This window comes from Triturus cristatus, chromosome 4_1, assembly GCF_964204655.1.
Source record: "Triturus cristatus chromosome 4_1, aTriCri1.1, whole genome shotgun sequence".
In the NCBI taxonomy this organism is placed as follows: Eukaryota; Metazoa; Chordata; class Amphibia; order Caudata; family Salamandridae; genus Triturus; species Triturus cristatus.
In genome coordinates this window covers 525632198-525652916 of record NC_140585.1, presented here as the reverse complement: position 1 = coordinate 525652916, position 20719 = coordinate 525632198, and the positions used below count along the sequence as shown (strand labels likewise).

Below are 20719 nucleotides of genomic sequence, written 5' to 3'. Positions count from 1 at the left end.
TTTTAGTCTCTCTGCCAAGGTGTACATTCCATCTAAGAATAACCTACCAACTGTAGATATTGTTGTTAACCCATGGGAGTACATGGTGATGTCTCTTGTGAATTCCAAAAAGTTATTTTATCCACAATGTCCTGCAAACTTAAAAATGTCTGTCACATTTTCCTCGCAATATTATGCCAAATTCTCACGCTGCAGAAATAAACAACTAATTATGTCAAGACGATTTGGTTTTGCAAGGGGGGGGTCACCTGGGATTTTGGTCCCGTGCTCGGCGGCCATCTAGGGAAACATACCAAATCCACACATTTTTGTGTGGGAAAGTGTGGCATCACCGGGCTCACACAAATTTCCTACCACCCAGCATTCCCCCCAGGTCTCCCGATAAAAATGGTGCCTCACTAGTGTGGGAGGCCCAAGTACCCGCCACATGCAAGGGTCCAAAACGTAGTGAGGCGTCATCAAAATTGTCTATCTCAAAACCACCTGGTTTTGCAAGGGGGTCACCTGGGTTTTTGGTCCCGTGCTCGGCGGCCATCTAGGGAAACCTACCAAACCCACACATCTGAAAAGTAGACACCCGGGGGCTTCCAGGAAGGTATGGCTTGCGTGGATCCCCCAACGTTTCCTTACCCAGAATGCCCTGCAAACCTCAATTTTAGCTGAAAAAAATCACTTTTTCCCCACAATTTTGTGTGGGAAAGCGTGCCATCACCGGGCTCACACAAATTTCCCTATCGCGGGTACTTGGGCCTCCCACACAAGTGAGGCACCATTTTTATCATGAGACCTGGGGGAACGCTGGGTGGTAGGAAATTTGTGTGATTCCGGTGATGCCACACTTCCCACACAAAAAGTCACTCGGTGAAAAACTGGTTCGACCATCCATCCCATCAGCTGAGCTTTCCCCCACCCCCGGCCGTCTGGTTAACAAGATTGCTTTGGGAGGGAGCGGACAGAAGATACAAGCTTGGTGAAAGCAAATCGGGGGTAAAATAATTAAATGAACAAGAGCGGGGAAAGCTTAAAAAAAAAGAGTGCGCGTGTACATGTGTGGGGAGGAGGGGGTTTCCTTTCCCATAGCGGCAGTTGCTAGAGACATCCTTTCATAGAGCGAGTTTGCGATATAGGGAAATGGCTGGGCCACTTCGGAACCTGGGGTTTGTAATCAGCCCCTATCCACGGGGAGGATAGGGGGACATTGTCCTTATGGTGACAGAGGCGGGCCCTCACCCCAGGGGTCGGTGGAAGAAACGACTCTTGCTGCTGAGAAGCCCCCTCCCAGTGGGTTGTGAAGAGCCCCCTTCCTGGTTCAGAGGGCTCTGCATGCACCCCCCGACGAGCAGCTGTGAGCGGCAGGCCAGGTGAATGGACCCGCACCCCAGGAACCGGGGAGATCGGTGAACTCCCAACCCTTCCGTACGCCCCTCCCCCCCCCCAAACTTTCCATATTACTTAAGTGACCAAAAGGGAAGCACACACAGCCTGTATTCCCTGTTAAAAGCCTTATGCAAGCAGCTGCAGACAAGAGACCCGACCCCCGCGAAGGCCTCCAGGCAGGGGGCGGGCCGGCATGGAATTCTGTTCACTTAGGTAACATCCAGCTGGATCCAGTGCAGATACTGCTCTGAATGTAAAACCTGCGGCACTAGCCAATCTCGGTGCTGGCGCTGGGGCCCCATTGCATCCCATATTACCTCCCAGCAGAGCTCGCAGCACTACAGCACACCGCCGTGCACCCAGCACACCCTGTGCGCTCCAGCCCACGGTAGTGCACCCAGCACACCCTAGTGCGCTCCAGCATACTGCTGTTCACCCAGCACACCCTAGTGCGCTCCAGCACACCCTAGTGCACCCAGCACACCCAAGTGCGCTCAAGCGCCTCTCTCTGCCCCATCTTCTTCTGTTATCCTCTTTTGTTTCATCATCCGTTCTTTCTCTCAGCTGAGCTGCCCTCACTTTCTTTTGTCCCTCTTTACTCTCACTGTTTCAACCTCCTGTCTTTCTGTCTCTGCATATATCTTTCTCACCATAGTTGTTCTCTAATTTTCACACTCTCTAGTAGTGCTACTGCCTGTCAACTCTAAGTCTACGTTCAGTAGCATAACGCTGCTTCTGGCACTATCATTGTCGGCTGTCAAATTCTGCTTGGTCTGTATACGTTCAACTATATGTGAATGTCTGCTCAATACTCCAATGTGTAATACTACTAAAGGACATAAACCTATTTTGGCTTATATTTTTTGTCAACTTTCTCTTTTATAACCGCGCAACCCCCTCAGATGTGTCGGCAAAAATGCCCTTTTGTCCAGATTTTTTACACTTTCTCCTGAATTTTTGTCCTGAATTGTGACCATTTGTCCTGAATGTTTACTGTCACTGTTCAGATTTCACCTTCTTGCCAGGTGTTCACCCTACCCCCAGCACCAACCGGTGCAGCACTGTGCACCCCAGCGCACCCTAGTGTAGCCCCTAGCACCCTCCAGCAGAGGCCAGTGTACCCCAGTGCGCTATAGTGAAGCCCATGTACTATAAACATCCTTTTGTGTAGTGCACTATATTTCATTGAGAGAGCTTGTTATTTAATGCGTAATAAAGTATGAATCACTTAAATTATTATATTTATGACAGGGTTTGTGAAAATGATAATAACAATAATAATTATTTTAACTTACACCAAGAATCGAAATCACATCAGAAGGAATTCATAATTAATGCATGGGAGCTCATCCAACATGCCCCGTTGTGAGGAGGTGGAGGCTCACTTTCTCCACATAGTTTGAAATTGTCAATGGTTGCCAGATAATTGGGGGAAGATCACAAGAGACCTTAAAACAACCAGTGACTATAACAATATCCTATTTAAACAATTATAAAAAAACTCTTCAAGACTTCAATCTCATTAACGTCCATGCTCGGTTATCACTTACATCAAGGATGTTGCCTCTCTTTCCGTTAGCTTAATGTCTTTAGTCAAATAGACTTTAATGCAGGATCAGCCTTTACAAAGGACAACTATCCTATGAATAAAACCTATTTTACAGACTCTGACAGTAATCTCTCAATTTACAGAGAGTTGATAGGCTCAGGCTTCAGAGCAGTGCACGGAGTTAAAAATATTGATTTCCTAATCTCATACATGGGAACAGCTAAGCTTTCCCTTAAGCTGTGCTTATGTTTAACCGGCTCAGGTAGCTATCCCTTAAGTTACTGTGCTATTATTGACTATGGAACCTCAGTTGCCCCTCAAGTTGCACAGCTTGTACAGGCATCAACAGCAGAGCTATCCCACATCTCTCAGGTTTGTAAAACAAACCTATCCTTCAGATCATGGAAATACTACTGTGCACAGCTGCATGGAGAAGAACTATTCATCATGCTTCTCAGGTCCCAGTGGCTCAGATGTTGCTTAGCCTACAAATACTTACAGACTTTGACAGCAATCCTACAGATCATGGAGCTCATGATATTGGGGCCATCTCTTGAGGCTGCAGCGATAGTAAAGGTTTAGACATCAGAAAGTAAATCCATCCTCCCAAGCTTTGCGCAACAAACCTATTCCTAGAGTTATAGAGATCGTACGGGATAAGGTATTGCACAGACAATGATCCACAAAGTTACACTACGTACACAGTGTCGGGCTTCAGACAACTAAGCTGCCCCTTAGTTAACAGCTACCCCACATGCTCAGACCTAAGATAACGAAAACAACCTCCAGGTTACACCAATCTTACAAGCTCAGCCCTATGATGGCAGAGCTATTACTGAAGTAACAGAGAAATCATCAGCTCAGGCATAGGACAGCAAAGTTTGGCCTCCAGCTACTGAGATATTACATGTTCAAGCCCCTGACTGCAGAACCATCCATCAGGCGACAGAGCTCTTATATTTTTTGTGAATCAGACAGAAAATCTATCCTACATGTTGCAGAGATCTCAAAGGTGCACGAATAAGACAGCATAGATATTTTTGGATGTACTGGAACCTCACACATCTAAGTGCAAAGTTATCACTTAGGTTATACATACCTTAATAGTTCAGGCCTATCCCATGACAGCATTGCTTTGAGGCATGTTAGAGAGATCATTCAGGCTCAGACATCTTACATCAAATATCTCCGGTTATACTGAACATACAGGCTTGACAACAAACCTATCCTTCAATGCAGAGTGATTCTACAGGCCAAAAGGTCCAACACAATACCTTGATCAGGTGAGAAATATTTCCTAGGTTTAAGATCAACAAAGCATCTACAGATCCAGCAGTTAATAAGGACACAGTTCTCAGGTTTCAGAAGCTGTACACACTCAATTCTCAGACCGTAGGTTACAGTAATCGCATATTCTCAAGCTTCAGTGAACTGTCACAGTGCAGGCAGTAGCAGCTATAAGACCCCATGTATCGACTGCAGTTGGTCAATTCCACACTGCTGCACCCGAGCCCTGGCGATTCAGTCACTGTGATTACTTTGACAAAAGCTTCCAAAATTCTGGATTTTTCAGACAACAGGTCTCTACTATAGACCAATACGATACAAAATAATTCAACATTTTCTTTTGAATTAGGTGTTTACTTTGTGTTTTATAATTAGGCTCCTATTTCTAATAACTGTCCTGAGGATGGCCTCATGGATTGTCTCCACTAAGAGATCGAAACATCAACTTTTCACCCACATCAGTCTCTGAAATTCATATATACATTTATATACTCTTAAGCTAGAGTTCTTGCAATCAGGCCAAGTGGTGTTTTATACCAAATAAGTCTGCTTGTTTACATTCTATCAGCTGCTCTTTGTATCTTTATAGGTGTATTTGTATATTCGTGCGACCTTGTCAAAAAAACTATATCCAACTGCAGTTGCAGTCTTAACTTTCGCATTATATTGCTGTTGTAAAGATTTGTACACTTGGAAATATATCTTTATATGTATATTAATAAAAGTACACAGTACGTACATTTATGTATTTATTTCTGTCAAGTTGAACTTTCCCCTAACTAACATTCCTGTGGGTTGTACCTTTATTTGTCAACCTCAATTGATTAGAATTTTGAGTATTTCTAAACAATTCCTTCAGGAGTCCTGTGTTATTTGCTAGAAATAAAATAAAAAATAGCATATAAAGTGGTCAAAGGAAAGCAATGCAAACAAATAAAACTGGTTAATTTTTCATCAGACATTCTTTCACATGCATGCAAGAAAAATTGTAGGGCCTTTAACTTTATTGGCATTTAAATAGCACTTTCTGGTGGTCGAGTAATTAGCTATCACTGTCGGGATTCTCCCATCCTGCCACTAGATGCCACTCACGAGGGCCTTTTGAGAATCAGGCTTTACATCTGTATATGACAATATGCACATCAACACTTATCATAGTTAGTTTTGCTTCACCTTTTAGTCCAGGTTTTATTCCACTTCCCAGATGCATTATGGTCCTTATAGTTCCCTCTGTCTTCAGACCCTTCCAAGATCATGTACTAGTGGCCCTTCCAAGATCATGTACTAGTGGCGGTTTTCTGTTCACTAGATTTGTTCCTGAATCCCGTGGTTATTTTAACCCCAAAATCTGTGCATTCTGGAACCTTCTCTACATTTGTTCCAATCCATACTCGGTTCCAGGTTTTCCTTTCCCTGTCTTGCGCCTCCTGGTTCCCCTTGTCTTCCCAGCTCCAGGTCCCAGTTCAGCCTTCCCTTCATTGGTGATTCCCTGCATCTGGTTAAAATCTTGCATCACGCTTTCTCCCCGCACTTGTGCTCCTCCCCTGAGTCTCAAGCTATCTCAGCCCTGTGAGCGCAGAGTGAAGCGGCTTGAAACTGCCTTCTGTTGAGTCTCTTTGTACTCTGTTGTGATCCTGCTGCTGTTATTACAGGCTTGTTCATTGATTCCGTTTCACTTATTCCCTGTACCCATTATCCTACTTTCGGCTATTTCTAGTATCGGTTTCTGTCCCTTTTTTCCTGCATCTCTGTTCCTGTGTTAGCCTTTGATCATAGCCTCCTGCCTGCATTTTCTTGCTCTGCCTTGTTATATGCAGACTCCTTGTCTTGTGTTCTGTGTTACTGTATGTCTACATATTTCTGTTTTGCTGCGTTTGTGAGTGTAGATCTTTACTAGTCTTGTTTTCAGTATCTTAGCTCTTTGTATTCCAGTCCTGTTCCTGGTCCTGATTCCAGTTCTGCTTTCCCCTGAGCCCACTTTCTGTTTCACGTTCCTTGTTCTGTTCCCTGTGGTTCTGCCTTGTGGTTAGGTTGTAATTCTGACCTTAACTTCCAAGCGTGCCAGTTAGACTCCTAGGCTTGTGCTTTGGACTTAGGACCACCCTGCACTCCTTCTCTATAGAAACTGTTCGGTGTCTCCCAGAAATCTATGAGATTGATCTGCTCTTTGCTTTCATATAAGATCTTTTCACCTCAGAGAGAGATAATTTTCGAGAGAGCATACAAAATACAATTGATGTCAGTTTGTCTATTTTTTATTCTTAACCTTTCTGTTGTTAGTACTTGTCTTTTTCCTGCAGACTTCTAGTCCCATAGTCACTGCCTGTTCCAAACTTCTTCAGTCATCAGCGCCTGTCCCATTTTCCTTCTAGCTTTCAGGCACTCTCTTGTTTATATTACAGTCAAATTAGCCATTCATGTCCCAGTCTCACCCAGCTATACCCCTGACAATTACATTTGTGACATCTGTATAGAGTGTCATACCCCTAACAAGGCTTTTAAAGTGCTTGGATTTCAACTGGTTAACTGAACAGCCTTCAGAGTGCACAGTTAAAAGGTGGTAGGTTGTAGATTAGTTGAAGTGCTTGATGTGTTAAGATGTGGAATGGCAAGGTGTAGCAAATGTTGCTGCACATAAGCTTGGAGTGTTAGGGTGTAGTAGACAATGCAACAATAGACTTATGCGCTCACTGGGAGCACTTACCTTCTATTTAATAGTGACTTGCACTTCTAACTATGTAGCATCAAAAGCCCTGATCAGCACCTTATTACTTAGCAAAGTTGCACTACTGAAACAAAGTTCGTATCAACCTTTCATCTATCTGTATCCCTAAGAAATATACTTAAACTAACCACTACATTCTGATTCACCCTGCTAGGTCCTTCACCACCATTTTCTTTAGACAGCAGGTGGGCTGATTCTCTGACCACACAGACTTGCTAACAAACTTCTTTGCTTAGGCCTAACCCTATAATATTATAAGGTACTTTTGACATGATGATGCCCTCCCTTTATGTAATGATGGCACTGTAAATATTTTGTCAGTGTCAAAATGTAATGCTTGCAGTGCGATGATTGTTAATTATTGGCTTTGGTTAATATTCACACTACTGCTGCTAAGGCCCTCAGCCTAATAGACTGGTGTAAACTGCCTTCAACCTTCCAGCTTTTGCTCACCGATTTTATTTATTTATTTATTTATTCTGAACGCCTTGCACATTTTCTTTGTCATCTTTTTGGAACAAGATTTCAGTGACAGGCACACTTCTAATACAGTTTTGTTACTGTGGTAACACGTTACTTAAGAGGAGAAGATTGGACACTGATTCAGGTTGTAACAGTGAACTAGTCCTCTTTTTCCAGAGATCAGTGTGCAGAATTTTTTCATTAGATCCTCCGCAAGCAAATTGGCCAGTTGGATCTCCACCATGTATGAAATGGACATAGTGGAAGTCCTATTTTTTAAATTATATTGCTATTGTAGATGAAGATGGGAAGAGGTCTCCAGCACAGAAAAAAACAAGCATTGGCATAGCAAATAGGTCTCGCCTTTGGGACCTTATAAGTGTTTAGCCATGCAACAGTTGCATAGCTAAATACTTATAAGGTCCCAAAAGCGAGACCTATTGGCTATGCCAATGCTGGTTTCCATTTGCATCGAAGTGTGAGCCTCCCCATTGCACCCAGCCAGGATCAAAGTGGAACAAACGGAGGCCTCATGGCACCTTAACTTCGACCTTTATCTTTGGCCTAGCTTGATGATAATATAAATAAAAAGTCCCCTCCCTCCCTGCATGTTGCTGCTGAACGTGTCCTGGTGTATGAAAATTACACTGAGACAAGTTCAGCATAAGCAGTCGTTCTTCTCAAACAACAACACAACATCACTTCTCAAACCACCTCTTTCTTCCCTTTTGAACACAAATTTCCAGGAGCTTACTTTCTTTTCAAACAGTAACTGCAATTACACCAGGACAATAAGAACTCATGGAAACTTTAAATCTACGGAAATTTTCCAGTTTACATTATAAACAGAAAAAATAACACAATTCCTTTACTTGTACTGCCTACACCATAATATACATTTTGACCACAACTCCAGATTAAAATACAAAGTATGCTCTTACATGGCTATTGTTTACTAACACCACAACTTATCGCCCTGGTTCGCAGCACACACACGAACAACACACCTCTCTCTTCATCGTTCATTCTGAACTACACTTACCAGACCGGACATTACATTTTGTCCACTGAGCCGACATTGACAGACTATTGAGCTCCCTCAGCTCTGTGTGTTACACGTAGCACCCCTCTCCTCGGTCTGGAGGTGCTGGGACTTATGTTTTTTGGGGGCAAAATAATTATTTTTTCTGTCAAACCATTTCTCTTGTCTAGATTTTTCCATTTTATGCATTATTGATGTCATGGTGCTGTTGAATTTTGCAAATTGTGCTTCATGTCGATGTTGTGTGTCATGTTAGTAACTTCATGAATTTCATGAAGTAATAATATTTTCCATAAATCAGAATTCCATATTTGCTATTTCACTCCTAAAAGTCAACTCGCATTGTTCTAAACTAACCATTACACTTTATTACACGTTATTTTTTCACTGCATTTGTCATTGTCAAATTGTTCAACGTCTGTTCATGCATCAGTTCTTTAGAGCTGGTAACCAGTAGATTTTTTTCTGCTACAACCCTGTGTATACTGTGTTGTGGCGAGCCAGACAGGAGAATTGAGATGGATAAATACGATATCAAGGTAAACCCGGATGTATGCACGCATAGCAAATGCAGTACCAATAAATGCAATCTCAATGTACGCTGTAATCTATGCACGCACAATGAGGTCAATACAAGCCTAAAGACAAACGCGTACCCAGGGAAAACTCTCAATAATCCCACAGATAGGTAGTCACACCACAAACAGGACCTAGGAGACTGGCCCCAATAAACCACGTTTGGCCAAAGGAGCGCACTCCCAAAAAACCACAAAGTTAGATGCCACATGAAGTTTGGAACACACAGCCAATCATGACACAACATTTACACTGCACAGGGTGATCACGCGTGCACCACACTGGACATCTGGACATGCATACACTGGCCCGCACTAGCTCTGCCCAAGGTCGAGAACCATCTGTGTCCCCCTCATCGGACAGTTATACTTGTTATTTAAGACTATGATGCGTCTCAAAGATAGTCGAAGTGTTTCATTGTACCCACAAAATGTATATATGCACGGCCAAAACTTCTGTACACTTCAGATACTCTCCCGGACGTGGATTTAATTAAACCAACTTGCTCCTGCTTTGCCAAACGCCTCTTGTCTTTTCATTTATTTAAGGTAAATTCATATTCAAGCAACATTAACACCAACACAACTCAGGACACAATATCTCTGCCATGGAGCACTTTTTCATTAAAAGAGATTTAACCTCCTTGAGTTATCACCTCTAAGCTACGCCAATGTGCTCTTTGGAAACAGCAACAAATCCTCATCAGTACTTTTTCATAAAACTTTCTTTCTCCCATCCCTACCTTTTGCACACACGTCTTTGCCACTCTATCTATTTGAGAAACAGATGCAGTCGCACAAGGACAATCTGCATCAATGACCTATTGAAAACAAATTATTGCTTCCGTTTGATTACTTTTTTACAGGACACAGGGACACCACTTCCTTCGTTCCACAAGGGACTTTGATACACTGCCCAATGCACAGTGCAAGCCTATATAATTTTAATCAGGATCCGTTGCTAACTACCAGATATCCTCTAAGATTACACAAAAATATATATAATTATTACCTATTTATACTTAGGACCTAGTTTCCATAGGAAAAGCGTTTTATGACCTGCCTATATCTTTGGTGCCATTTGACAAATCTTCATGAAACTTCCCCAAAAAAGTGGCACGGGCTGAGACAAAATTGGGGGATAAAGGCTAAAAAAAAAAGTGTTTCCCGTGTTAAATGCCATAGGAATTTTAGACACGACTTCAAACTGAGCCGCTGAACGGAATTAAACCAAATTGGCAGAAAGGTAGCTGTTGGTCCAGAAAGTGACCTTTTTGTGAATTGGTGTAAATCCGTTGAGTAGTTTTAGAGATATTGCATGAAAGAAACCCTATGATGATGCTGTCACGTACTTTAACTAAGGCGGAGAATCAAGATATACCGCCCTTTGACCTGTTTTACGTTAATGAGGTTTTTTTAACCAAATGACGGAACGAACCACATGAACCCTGGTAACAGGTACAAGTGATCCATTCTCCTTGATTATAGATAACTAGTTGGAAGCCGAATGGATCGTTGCTTCTTCTACCTCCCGCCATCATTGATTAGAATATGGAGTTACATGTCACCCATACTAGTAGGCACTATATTTAAAGTGCTTGGTTTCAACAAGTAGTGACTCAGGATTTTAAACGTTATATTGTGTTTGGAGTTGGGTTCACTAACACAAATGTATTTCTGAATAAAGAAAAGATTTTTACCAACATTTGCATAATGAAACATTGCGGAAAAAAACTAAGAAAAACTATACCCTGCAGTTAGCATGCAGGTATTTGATGACAGTTAGTAGCTCACTGTGCTACATTAGGATTATAAATGATGAACTACAATTAACATAAGGATCTCTGTGACAAAAGCAAAAACCACTAAGTGATCCATATAAAATTCATTTCTGTGACATGCACTACACGTTCTCTGCAGCAGACATATTAATAACCCTCTGCGCTACTTTGTTATGAGTTAAACCTACCATTTGACATAACTGTAATCTCTTTCCAGCACATGTATTAATTGCAGAGGTATCGTGCCATTATTATGGTTATTTAAATATTGCTGGACACACACAAACTCTGCAGAAGGTGATTTTAAACTAGTATAAAATGTGGAAATACAGCACCCACAAGCTCGCTGCCACGTGCTATGGCACTGGTCGCACCGCCCTAAGACACTGCAGCACAAAAATACAGATCATTGCTTTCTTGAAAAATACAAACAGGAACACTGGAACCCATTTCTTAACCTACACTGCACCCTGTAATTACCCTGCCTAAGCTAATACACGTTTTACCATAGTACCTATCACAAAGTCAAGCCAACGGTTTAAAAGAAAGTTGCCCCTTTCCTAGAGTTCTGTAGTCAAAACACCGGTGCATATACTTTCCAACAGCAGCCGTTGTATGGTGCTGCTGCAGGGCAGAAATGCTTAGAGATAGTATGGAAGGGTGCACTCAATAATGCACAGTCCAGAGATGATCACATTACGTAAAAACCTGTCTTCATTTAGAAAAACTACAGCCAACAAGTTTCATTCATTTACTGAACTTCTTCATGGCTGGAAACAAATTCAAATGTCAAACTATAATCATACAATACCAACGTATAAAGACACTTTAAAAACATTACTCACAGTAGGACACCTCCTACTTGAGGACATTCATATTTAAAAACCCAAGATGACGTTGTGAGAAAATATAAATAAAATCCATACCCATTACAGTGCAATCCAATGTCACCTCATGTACCCTGACCATAATATGCATTTTACACACGCAATTGTAATTCAAAGTATGTTAAACCACAAAAATCTATTTGGGAAAAAGAAATAAGAATCTGAAAAAGAGGACATTGAAACAAACAGTGTAATATTTACAGTTTGTGTTATAAGATATTATGACATGGGATCATACGCACAAAGCCTTGTAGCCTATATGTCTGTTTTTTTGGGGGGAGAATAATTTACAAAATGCGTCATTTACAATAATGCGTATATTGATCAAGCATGCAGACACAAAAGTTGCAAAACTACAATTGAAAATGGAGAAGTTGGAAAAGGAAATTGAGAGAATAGATTCTAGGAATTTGGGTAAAAAAATAGTGATATTCTTACCAAAGATATACAAGATAAACAACAATATCTCAAAAAAAAAAGTAAAAAATATCAAACGTAATGAATGTAACTATAGGAAAGGGTGAATCGATACATTTGGAAAAAAAAAATTATAATGTGATTTTGGCAAGTGATAGAAAAAGGGTATTTGAGGATAGTACCGAGTCGAGATCAGTTAGCACTAGTCCTTGACCTCTATTGGCAGTGAGACCTTGGGTATTAAGACACAAGATACCCCCTCAGCACCAGGTACATACTATCTCTGCTATCACAATGCTGGCCATGTTAAAGCATTTTTTTTTTCTTTCAGCCATGCTGCACAGCAGCTACACAGCTTTCACACAGCTGTACAGCATGCCTTAAAATTGAAATTGCGAAAAAAAAAATTTATTTTACTTTCAACTATGTTGCACAGCAGCCACGCAGCTGTACAACATGGCTTCAAACATAAATCCAAATAGTAGAGAGATTTGGAATGTTGTTGTACAGCTGCGTGGCAGCTGTGCTACATGGTTAAAAGAAATGATATATATAAATAAAAAAGTTGAGCTGCTGGTCAACATTTTGACCTCTTTGTGTATTGTTCTGCAGTTTTTACATAGCGCGAGCTCAATCCGAAGGTACTGGAGCACTTTACATGAGCACCAGTTACATTGCAGATGGCCAAAATCATTTTTTATAGGCACGAGGAGATTAAGTGGCTTACCACAAATCTTGCCAGTAGGTGCATTAACTAATTGTAGTATCTCAATAGAATGAGAATCTGTGAGCAGCAGGATACATACACATGCACTGATTTGCACAGTAGTGCATTCACCCACAAAGTGCATATTTATTTGCTCTTGTTTTCTAAAAACCTTAAATCCTTGTCCTTTTTGCTTCTTTGCCCCTCTGGATAGACTCGTCTTTTTGTCTTTTTACCTGCTGTCTCTTTTCAGTCCTTTTTATCTCTTTTTTCATGATCTCCCTAGCCAGCATCATTTTTTCCACTATTCCCTACCCCCCGCCACCAAAAACCGTCCACCGGGTTTGTTCTTCCAGCTGTGAGCCGAGTGTGAAGCCATACAAGAACACTGCAAGCAGTGCTGGCCCAGTGCTATTCTCTGCATGGTAATGGCCCCGCTTGCCTGGGTGAAATGCGTACACCCTTCTTACACTGGATAAAGGGAGGGCGGCAAAATGAAGCTACTGTAATGCTCGGCTTGAGGTTCCAACAGGCAGAGGTGGCTCCTCCATGTGGGCGGAGGAGCGTCGCCCCACTACTTTCTCGCAGTGCGAGAAGCAGAAACATAAAATGGTACTATAAATAATAATAAATACCATTTTATGTTTCTGCCTCTCGCACAGTGAGAAAGCAGAAGGGTTTGGTTGGGGGTGGGCGGTCCTGCTCCAGGGCAGGGGAGGAGTGGCTTGCCCACTGTTGTGGGCACTGACTGTTTAGTCATACGCACTCTTCCTTTTCTACATGTACGATTCATGCAGTCTACATGGAGGAAATGGCCTCCCCATAGACGTCTGTGTGGTCGGCGTCCCAGCCAACCACAATGCTGCCATTGCGGTGCTGTGATTGTCTTAGGGGAGGGGAGGGAGGCTGCCTGCTTCCTGTGGAGGTAAGTTTTATTTTGTATTTAAATTGAACCCCTCCCGCCTCCACGCTACCCCCCACCCTCAAGTCATGCTGGCCATGAGTGCCAACAATACCTTGAGCATAGCCAGTCTTTAGGCTCGAGCTTACCGTGGCTCGCCCACCTCTAGATGAGGAGAGTGTCAAGCAGTCACAGGGTACCGTCTCCTTCACGACAACCCACACAGCTGCTTCACTTGATTGTAGATCGCCCAAAGAAGGATGGTGCAGGATAATTCAGAGGGCTCGTCACGGAGCTCTAGTGGAGCACGTCTGCCATGTTTGCTCCCCAGCCACACACCCCGACAGTGTGGTGCTTATGACAGGAGACTCCTGACGTATTGGGACGTCTGGAAAGACTAGGCGACTGCAGTGCAATAGAACTTGTATCGCATTGTGCTTTGGCTTAGTACCACAGGCAACGTAAACATTTAGAGGTTATCAAAAAAACTTGTCTAAAGTTTCTCGGTCTCAGCCATCAGATATGTATGGGGTTATGAAATAGTTTGTGCCGCCGACCACCTTGCAACGCAACACTCAAGCTGGAGTCAAACAAGTATATGAGCGAGGATAACAACTGCTGAAACCCCGTAAAACGGAGGCAGAAAGGAGGATCAAAGGACTGAGGTGAGTTAAACAGGAAAATGTCTGAAAAATTGCAATTATCGAAATCAATGCCAAGTGACCAAACAAAAATCAGAATTGTAGCAAAGAAAACAAATGACTAATGTACCTGATAGAAAGGTGCATTTAAATTAAGTTACACCCGAATTTTGATGCATTCATTTAAAATTTACAAACCTACCTGTTTCATTGCTTCCACTCTTTTGTGGAGTGCTGTAGTTTGTTCAATCAGAAACTCTGCAGCACTGTCATGGTCTCTTAAGCGCTCCACTAGTGTTTTTGCATCAGCCAAGGCTTTTTCAATCGTACAACTCATTCCTAAAAAAGGGAGAGAAACTTCAAATATCGGCCTTTACTGAAGAACAAAATGCCCGATTGGGCTTTAAATGAGAGAAGCAAGAGAGTTCCAGCTTCTACGTACAGGCAGTTAATGGGCTGTTTTGGGCCTTCACGCAAGTTGGATGCCTGAAGGCATAAAGCATTCCAGCGATAGAAATTACTATAATTTGCTTGAATGATCTGAAATGCTAGCTCAAATTTGATCACATAAATTCTAGTGAGTTGACACCAACAGTGCACTTTCGGTGCTAAGCAACCCAAAACAGGAACGCATCAAGCTGGAACACACAAGTTATCAGATCAGATCTAAAATATGGTCTGCATTGGAAGCAAAGCCTAGCATTCCCCCCTGAATTCAGCAGTGGCGATACAGTCGCACCTCACAAAAGGACTATTGTTACCAAGCACCAAGAAAAACAAGCATAAGCAAAGCCAAAGGGTCAGGTGTTGGCTGCCAGCCTTTTTGTTTTCTCAAGGCTAGTCTTATTTTGTCATGATCTTCGCAAAACTTGATTGTTGAGGAACCTGCTCTTTCCCCTCAAATTAAAAACCACAAGCAAAAAGAAAAAATATTTGTTAGTCTCAAAAAGCACAAGTTGTCATACTAGTCCCCGGCACTTAAGGGAACTACTTTGAGTGTGGAGGTGCTCCTTTTGAAAGGGCAGAACGCCATGACACAGTGAAGTCAGCAAATGGCTGTAGTTGGCTGACCCACAACCCATGCTGTATGCCGTAGTGGGAGGAAAAAATATGAATGACACAAACAGAACGACATATGAAGAGGGCTGGCGGAAAATTCCAAGAAGTATATTATAAATATCATTTTAGCAAAATGAAAAAAGAAGTCTTGGCTATCATCAGACTCAAAAAAATGAAGACATTTATGCTTTGTGGAAAACTACCAACAAATCACTGTATATAATAATTTCTTTATAAACATTCATAAAATACCAACCAACAGAAATCAACAATAAATAAATTGTTAGACTTCATCAAGTAATGTTTCTCAGCTACACCTACTCAAGAGGATAGCCCAAAGGGGTAAGAACGGTGTGAATGTTCATTTACCACTTACCTTTTGCACTTCACATGGAAACCATATTTTGATCTGAACACCCTTTCGCTATAAACCATTTGAAACCATTTAAACATATATTACTGTAGAACATTCAACTTTGCAAAGTTAATTAAATTATAAGGGGAATTTACAGCATGAGTATTTCTCAAATCCAGATTCAGCCAAATCGAGATTTTTTTAGGTCTGGCCTCTGAGACAACTTTATCTGTCTTGTCAGGCTATTCTTAAAACAAGAATATACAAATAGAATATACAAACCAATATGGACTTTTGGTCAGCAGTCTTCATCTATTTGTCTGTTACACTGTTATTCACATTTATTTCTACCCACAACCGCATACAGCATAGGCCAGTGGGTCAGCCCATCTTAGCCACTGGCTGCCCGTAATTTGAATAATGGCATTTTGCTCCCGAACATCTGCCTTAGAAATGTTTCAGTTCAGTGCCAGAGCGACCAATAATCCTGTTTCCTCTGCATTGCCAGATCTCAACCTGCTGTCATGTTGTACTCAGCTGCTGCAGTGCAGTTAACTCACCACCTGCTTGCTCACTTTTCTGCTGCAGAGTGGTTTCAATGGAAGCAGATGAGACACAGCCAGTTATAACCTTCTTCACACCCCTAATCTGGGTCCGCTCAACACCAGAGTGCCACTTCATGACACACAGACACATTATACATATTCATCTAGTGTTGTTTTCAGGGTGCCTGTTAGGGCTAAGTGGGCGGGCAATAGCATGTTTTCAGAGTTTGTATCAACTGTTTTTGGAAAGATTCCACTTCAACATGGATGCCTGCAGCAGTGTCCTCTTTCAGTTTTTATTGATTGTTGTTTAGGCTGGTCCTCTCATTTTCAATTCTCGAGCTGCACAGGATAGCAATTCTCATCCAGCCACAGTGTCTTTCATTGACATTTTGCCAATACGTGTTTTTTATTTTTTTGGTCTAGCCTTTAAGACAACTTTAGCTGTCTCTCCAGACTACTGTTTTTAGTAATGGATACCTACCCATACCCATATATGCTTTAGGTGGGGGTTCTTGATCCATTGGTCTGTTACACTGTTTATTCACATTTTGTTTCCGTCCATAGCAGCATACAGTAAGAGCAGACGGTCCGCTACAGCAATATCAGAAGCACTCCATGACACACCCACTTTATATGCAGTTTCACCCTTATGCTGCAGAAAAAAACATTTGCACATCAAAAACATAAATTTTTCTTGTGTGCGCATATGCAGAATAAAAGAAGTTTGTGCTAATGCGGTCTGCTGAAACCAGTCTGTGAATGTGACGGAGTCTGCACTGCTGCTCATGTTCTGTAGGTGTACAGAAGTGTGCAGTTTAGCTACCTATGTTGTACCTGTTCTGTGTGTGTGAGTGAACCGTGCATTCCTGCTGCTGCCCTTACCCTCTGCTCGTTCCTTGTGTTAAGGACGTTGCCCTCCTACTGAAGTTCAAAACTCGTTTGATGAGCTGTCCCTCTCCCTACTAGGGAGAACTGCAATCTTTAATAGGATAGCACTCCCCTGTTTTTTCTATATCCTACAGAATACACCTTTTCCAGTGCCCTCCAAATACTTCCAGGCGATAGAAAGTGAACACATGTTATTACTATGGGATGGGAGGCTCCAGAGGATAGCATTTTGAAAATTAGTACGGGGGTGGTACAATTAGGGTATTGCATTGCCCGACATACGGAAATACTACTGGGCGGCCAATTGGTAGCCATCAACCAATGCATATATCAATCCCCAAACAAGCCCGCTTACCGGATTGATAGATATGTGCTAGGTAAGAGGGGATACACAAAAGCGCGCTACACCATCCCCCCGACATTTATCACTGACGGGCCCTACAAAGACTACAATCCAACTTAGGCACATGGTCCAGAAACACTTGGGGTGGAGTAACAAAATAACACAGTACACCCCATTATGGGATGCAGAGAGGTTGTGAACCATGAGTAGATTCCTTGGCTTTGATAAATGGGATCTAATAGGTATATCCCATGTCGGCGACCTATGGACAGGGGGAGACTTGAGATCTTTCACAACACTTGAGCAAGAATATGAATTGTCCGATAATGAAATGTTTAGCTATCTACAGATCAAACGCACATTGCTGGCAGCGATCCCCAGGCATACAGCGCTCCCAGTCTTCCCCACTTGAAGACAGAGTCCTGATAGAACACATGGACCGTTAAGCAATTTCCCTGACACATCAAAAATTGGTTAACAATTCCCCAGACCCCCTCACCAGGCTCCGAGACCTGTGGCACATGGATATAGGCAACTTGGATGACGAAGAATGGCAAGACGCATTGATGTCCCTGAGAGAAGTAGCCATATCAAGTAAATTTAGGTTAACAAAACTGAAAGTACTCCATAGAGTATCACTCTTGTCTGAGTTTGGCTAAAATGGGCAGAGGATAAGTCCCTCCTGCAGGAGGGGTTGTGGCCAAGAAGGAACATACTATCACACATTATGGGACTGTCCCCGCAAACAGCAGTACTGAACGGCCATAGCCCGAAAACTGGGCGAGATTGCTGGGGTGGAAATGACCCCCACCCCGAAATGGTTTCTTCTGAATGTATTCGGGACCTACTGATCGTAATGAAAAGGAGAAAACCTGGGTAATACTGGGACTGGTAATCGCTAAGCGCAATATTGCCAAACAATGGGGAGCGCCAGATATACCGAAATTATGTGACTGGAGACTCTTGTCATGGATGGAGACTCTTGATTGGTGAATGGTAGCGGAAAAAACTGTATACGAAGGCAGGGACTGCCCTAGGAAGTGGAAACATTTCTGGGGCAAGTGGAACACTTACTGTGGGAATTTATGTGGGAACCAGGGAGGGGAACACAGCACAGATCGTGCCTATGAAATGACCTCCCCCCCCCCCGCTTGAAGGCAAGACTTACGGTTATAGAAATGGATAAGGAAATGGGAAAGTGGTGATGTGTTCACAGTTTAAACCATGTATCAGATAATGACAATTGAATTGTATAAATTGTGATGAACTCTTTCATCTTTTAATAAACAGAATAATAAAAAAAAAAACGTGTGTGATGTTCCTGTGAAACGGGGAAATTCATATTACTATGTAATAGTTAAATAATGATCTTTGGGAGTCTTTACTTTAGTTTTGCACTGGACACAAACATTATAGAGGAACTCTGATATTTCTTTAAAGAAGATATCCGCATACGGTTCTTTTAATATAAAACTCTTCTCTGGAAAACATAAAATAATTTTTAAGTATGAGCTTTTACTTTTTGGTCTGGCTTGACAGATCAGCTGGCCGGCAGACCTTATGATAAAAAAAAGAGCTTTCAGATTACTCCAGATACTACAGAGAGGAGGTGGGACGCCACCTACATGTTGGTTCCTCTGCGTACAGTACTTGATTGGGTGGAGTTGTGTGATTCCATTGAAAAGAGCGCTTGTATTGCACATAGAGTCTTTTGCCAAGTCTCTTTCGCAGGGGAAAAAAAAAAAGGGCCGGTCGCGCTTCACTAATCTTGTGCTTCTACTGGCTAAACACTTGTTAACCCTACATTGGAGAGCCCAACATTCCCGACTCTGCCCCAATGGCATTGAGCAATGCTACTTTGGGAGGGGAGACAGAAGGGCTGACATTACATTGGGAGGTGGCCCGGCAACTCCGCAAGCGCCCCATTGCAGCGGCCTGGGACAACATGTTCACACAACTTAGGGACCTTATCGCTGAAGGCTCCTGACGCCCCCCCCCCCTTCCCAGACTACATAGCCTCAAGACTGCTCATCTCCAGGGGATACAGGAGACACTAGCGGACCTCCGACACAAACCCAAAGGTAACCCCCTAGGCCTACCCGAGCATTATTCAGTTGATCCATCACCCCCCACCTCTCTGCCACCACGCCCCGAGGGACAACACGAATAATGAAACCCCCGATGACTACCACCCCCCATTATGCCTTGGCCCTCGTAGGACCCTCCTGCCCTCTCCTAAGTCCCAATGTCTGGACACTTGCCCAATGCTTCCGCCATTGCTACTTACCCCCCACAACCTTTTATATTCCCTAGCCCGAACCTGTCCTGTTACATGCCCCTCCGCCACATCCTCTTCGTACTGATTCATTCTGCCTTAGCGGGACCTTCGAGCTACTCATACTCACCTGGGACATTGCTTCATGACATATGCTGACACAGTCATTCGCTTACAGCTCAAAATGGGCCATAGCTGTTTGACTATGTATAAATATTGGACATATGACTATGTTTTCCAGTCTGTATTTTCCCGTTTTATGATTGATCTCAATTGCTAATACGTTTAGGCCAAACAGCTACAAAGAGACTGTAGTTTACTCCTTTCATGATACTTTTTTGTACCAGCAAGGGAAGTAAAACATAAAACCTCAATAAAAATTAATGAAATGGAAGACTGATTTTAATATCCATTTAATAATACTCAGATGTCTCTCAAGTATACATTTGAGTACCATCTCATAATGACGTGAAGAAATGTTGCATGTTCTTGGGCACTCTGAAAGCCTGGAAATCAGAATTTTTGTTAAGGTTAAGATTGTGCAAAACTGGCTTTCTCTTACAAACACGCGGAAGTAACCTAAACATTCAGAAATGGCTGGAAAAATAAGTCTCTAGGTAGTTCACATACGTTAGCACAGACGTTGGAATGACAAAATAGAGAAAATAGCATTATTCTAATTCAATCTGCACAGAAAAATGAACCAAGCAATAAAAGTTCTGCAAATTTCACATCTGGATTCATACTTTATACTACAACAAGAAAGGCAGAGGGGACAGGAATTTCAAACACATTATACCAATCTCATAAAGTTATACTGATGTGGTGCATATCTTTCAACGCACTGAATATGTCCCAGCCTCTCCTACCTATATGAATAGTTCACCACAGCAGGTGGTTC

General features: G+C 42.4%; 1 protein-coding gene across 1 annotated transcript in view; it reads right to left on the bottom strand.

The window, feature by feature from the left end:
• FGFR1OP2 (FGFR1 oncogene partner 2) overlaps positions 1-20719 on the bottom strand; it is a 257887-nt gene that overhangs the window by 223783 nt on the left and 13385 nt on the right. Inside the window, exon 2 of the mRNA XM_085652791.1 lies at positions 14553-14689. Within this exon, the coding sequence (XP_085508917.1) occupies positions 14553-14689 (137 nt within the window). The remainder of the gene's footprint in view (positions 1-14552; positions 14690-20719) is intronic.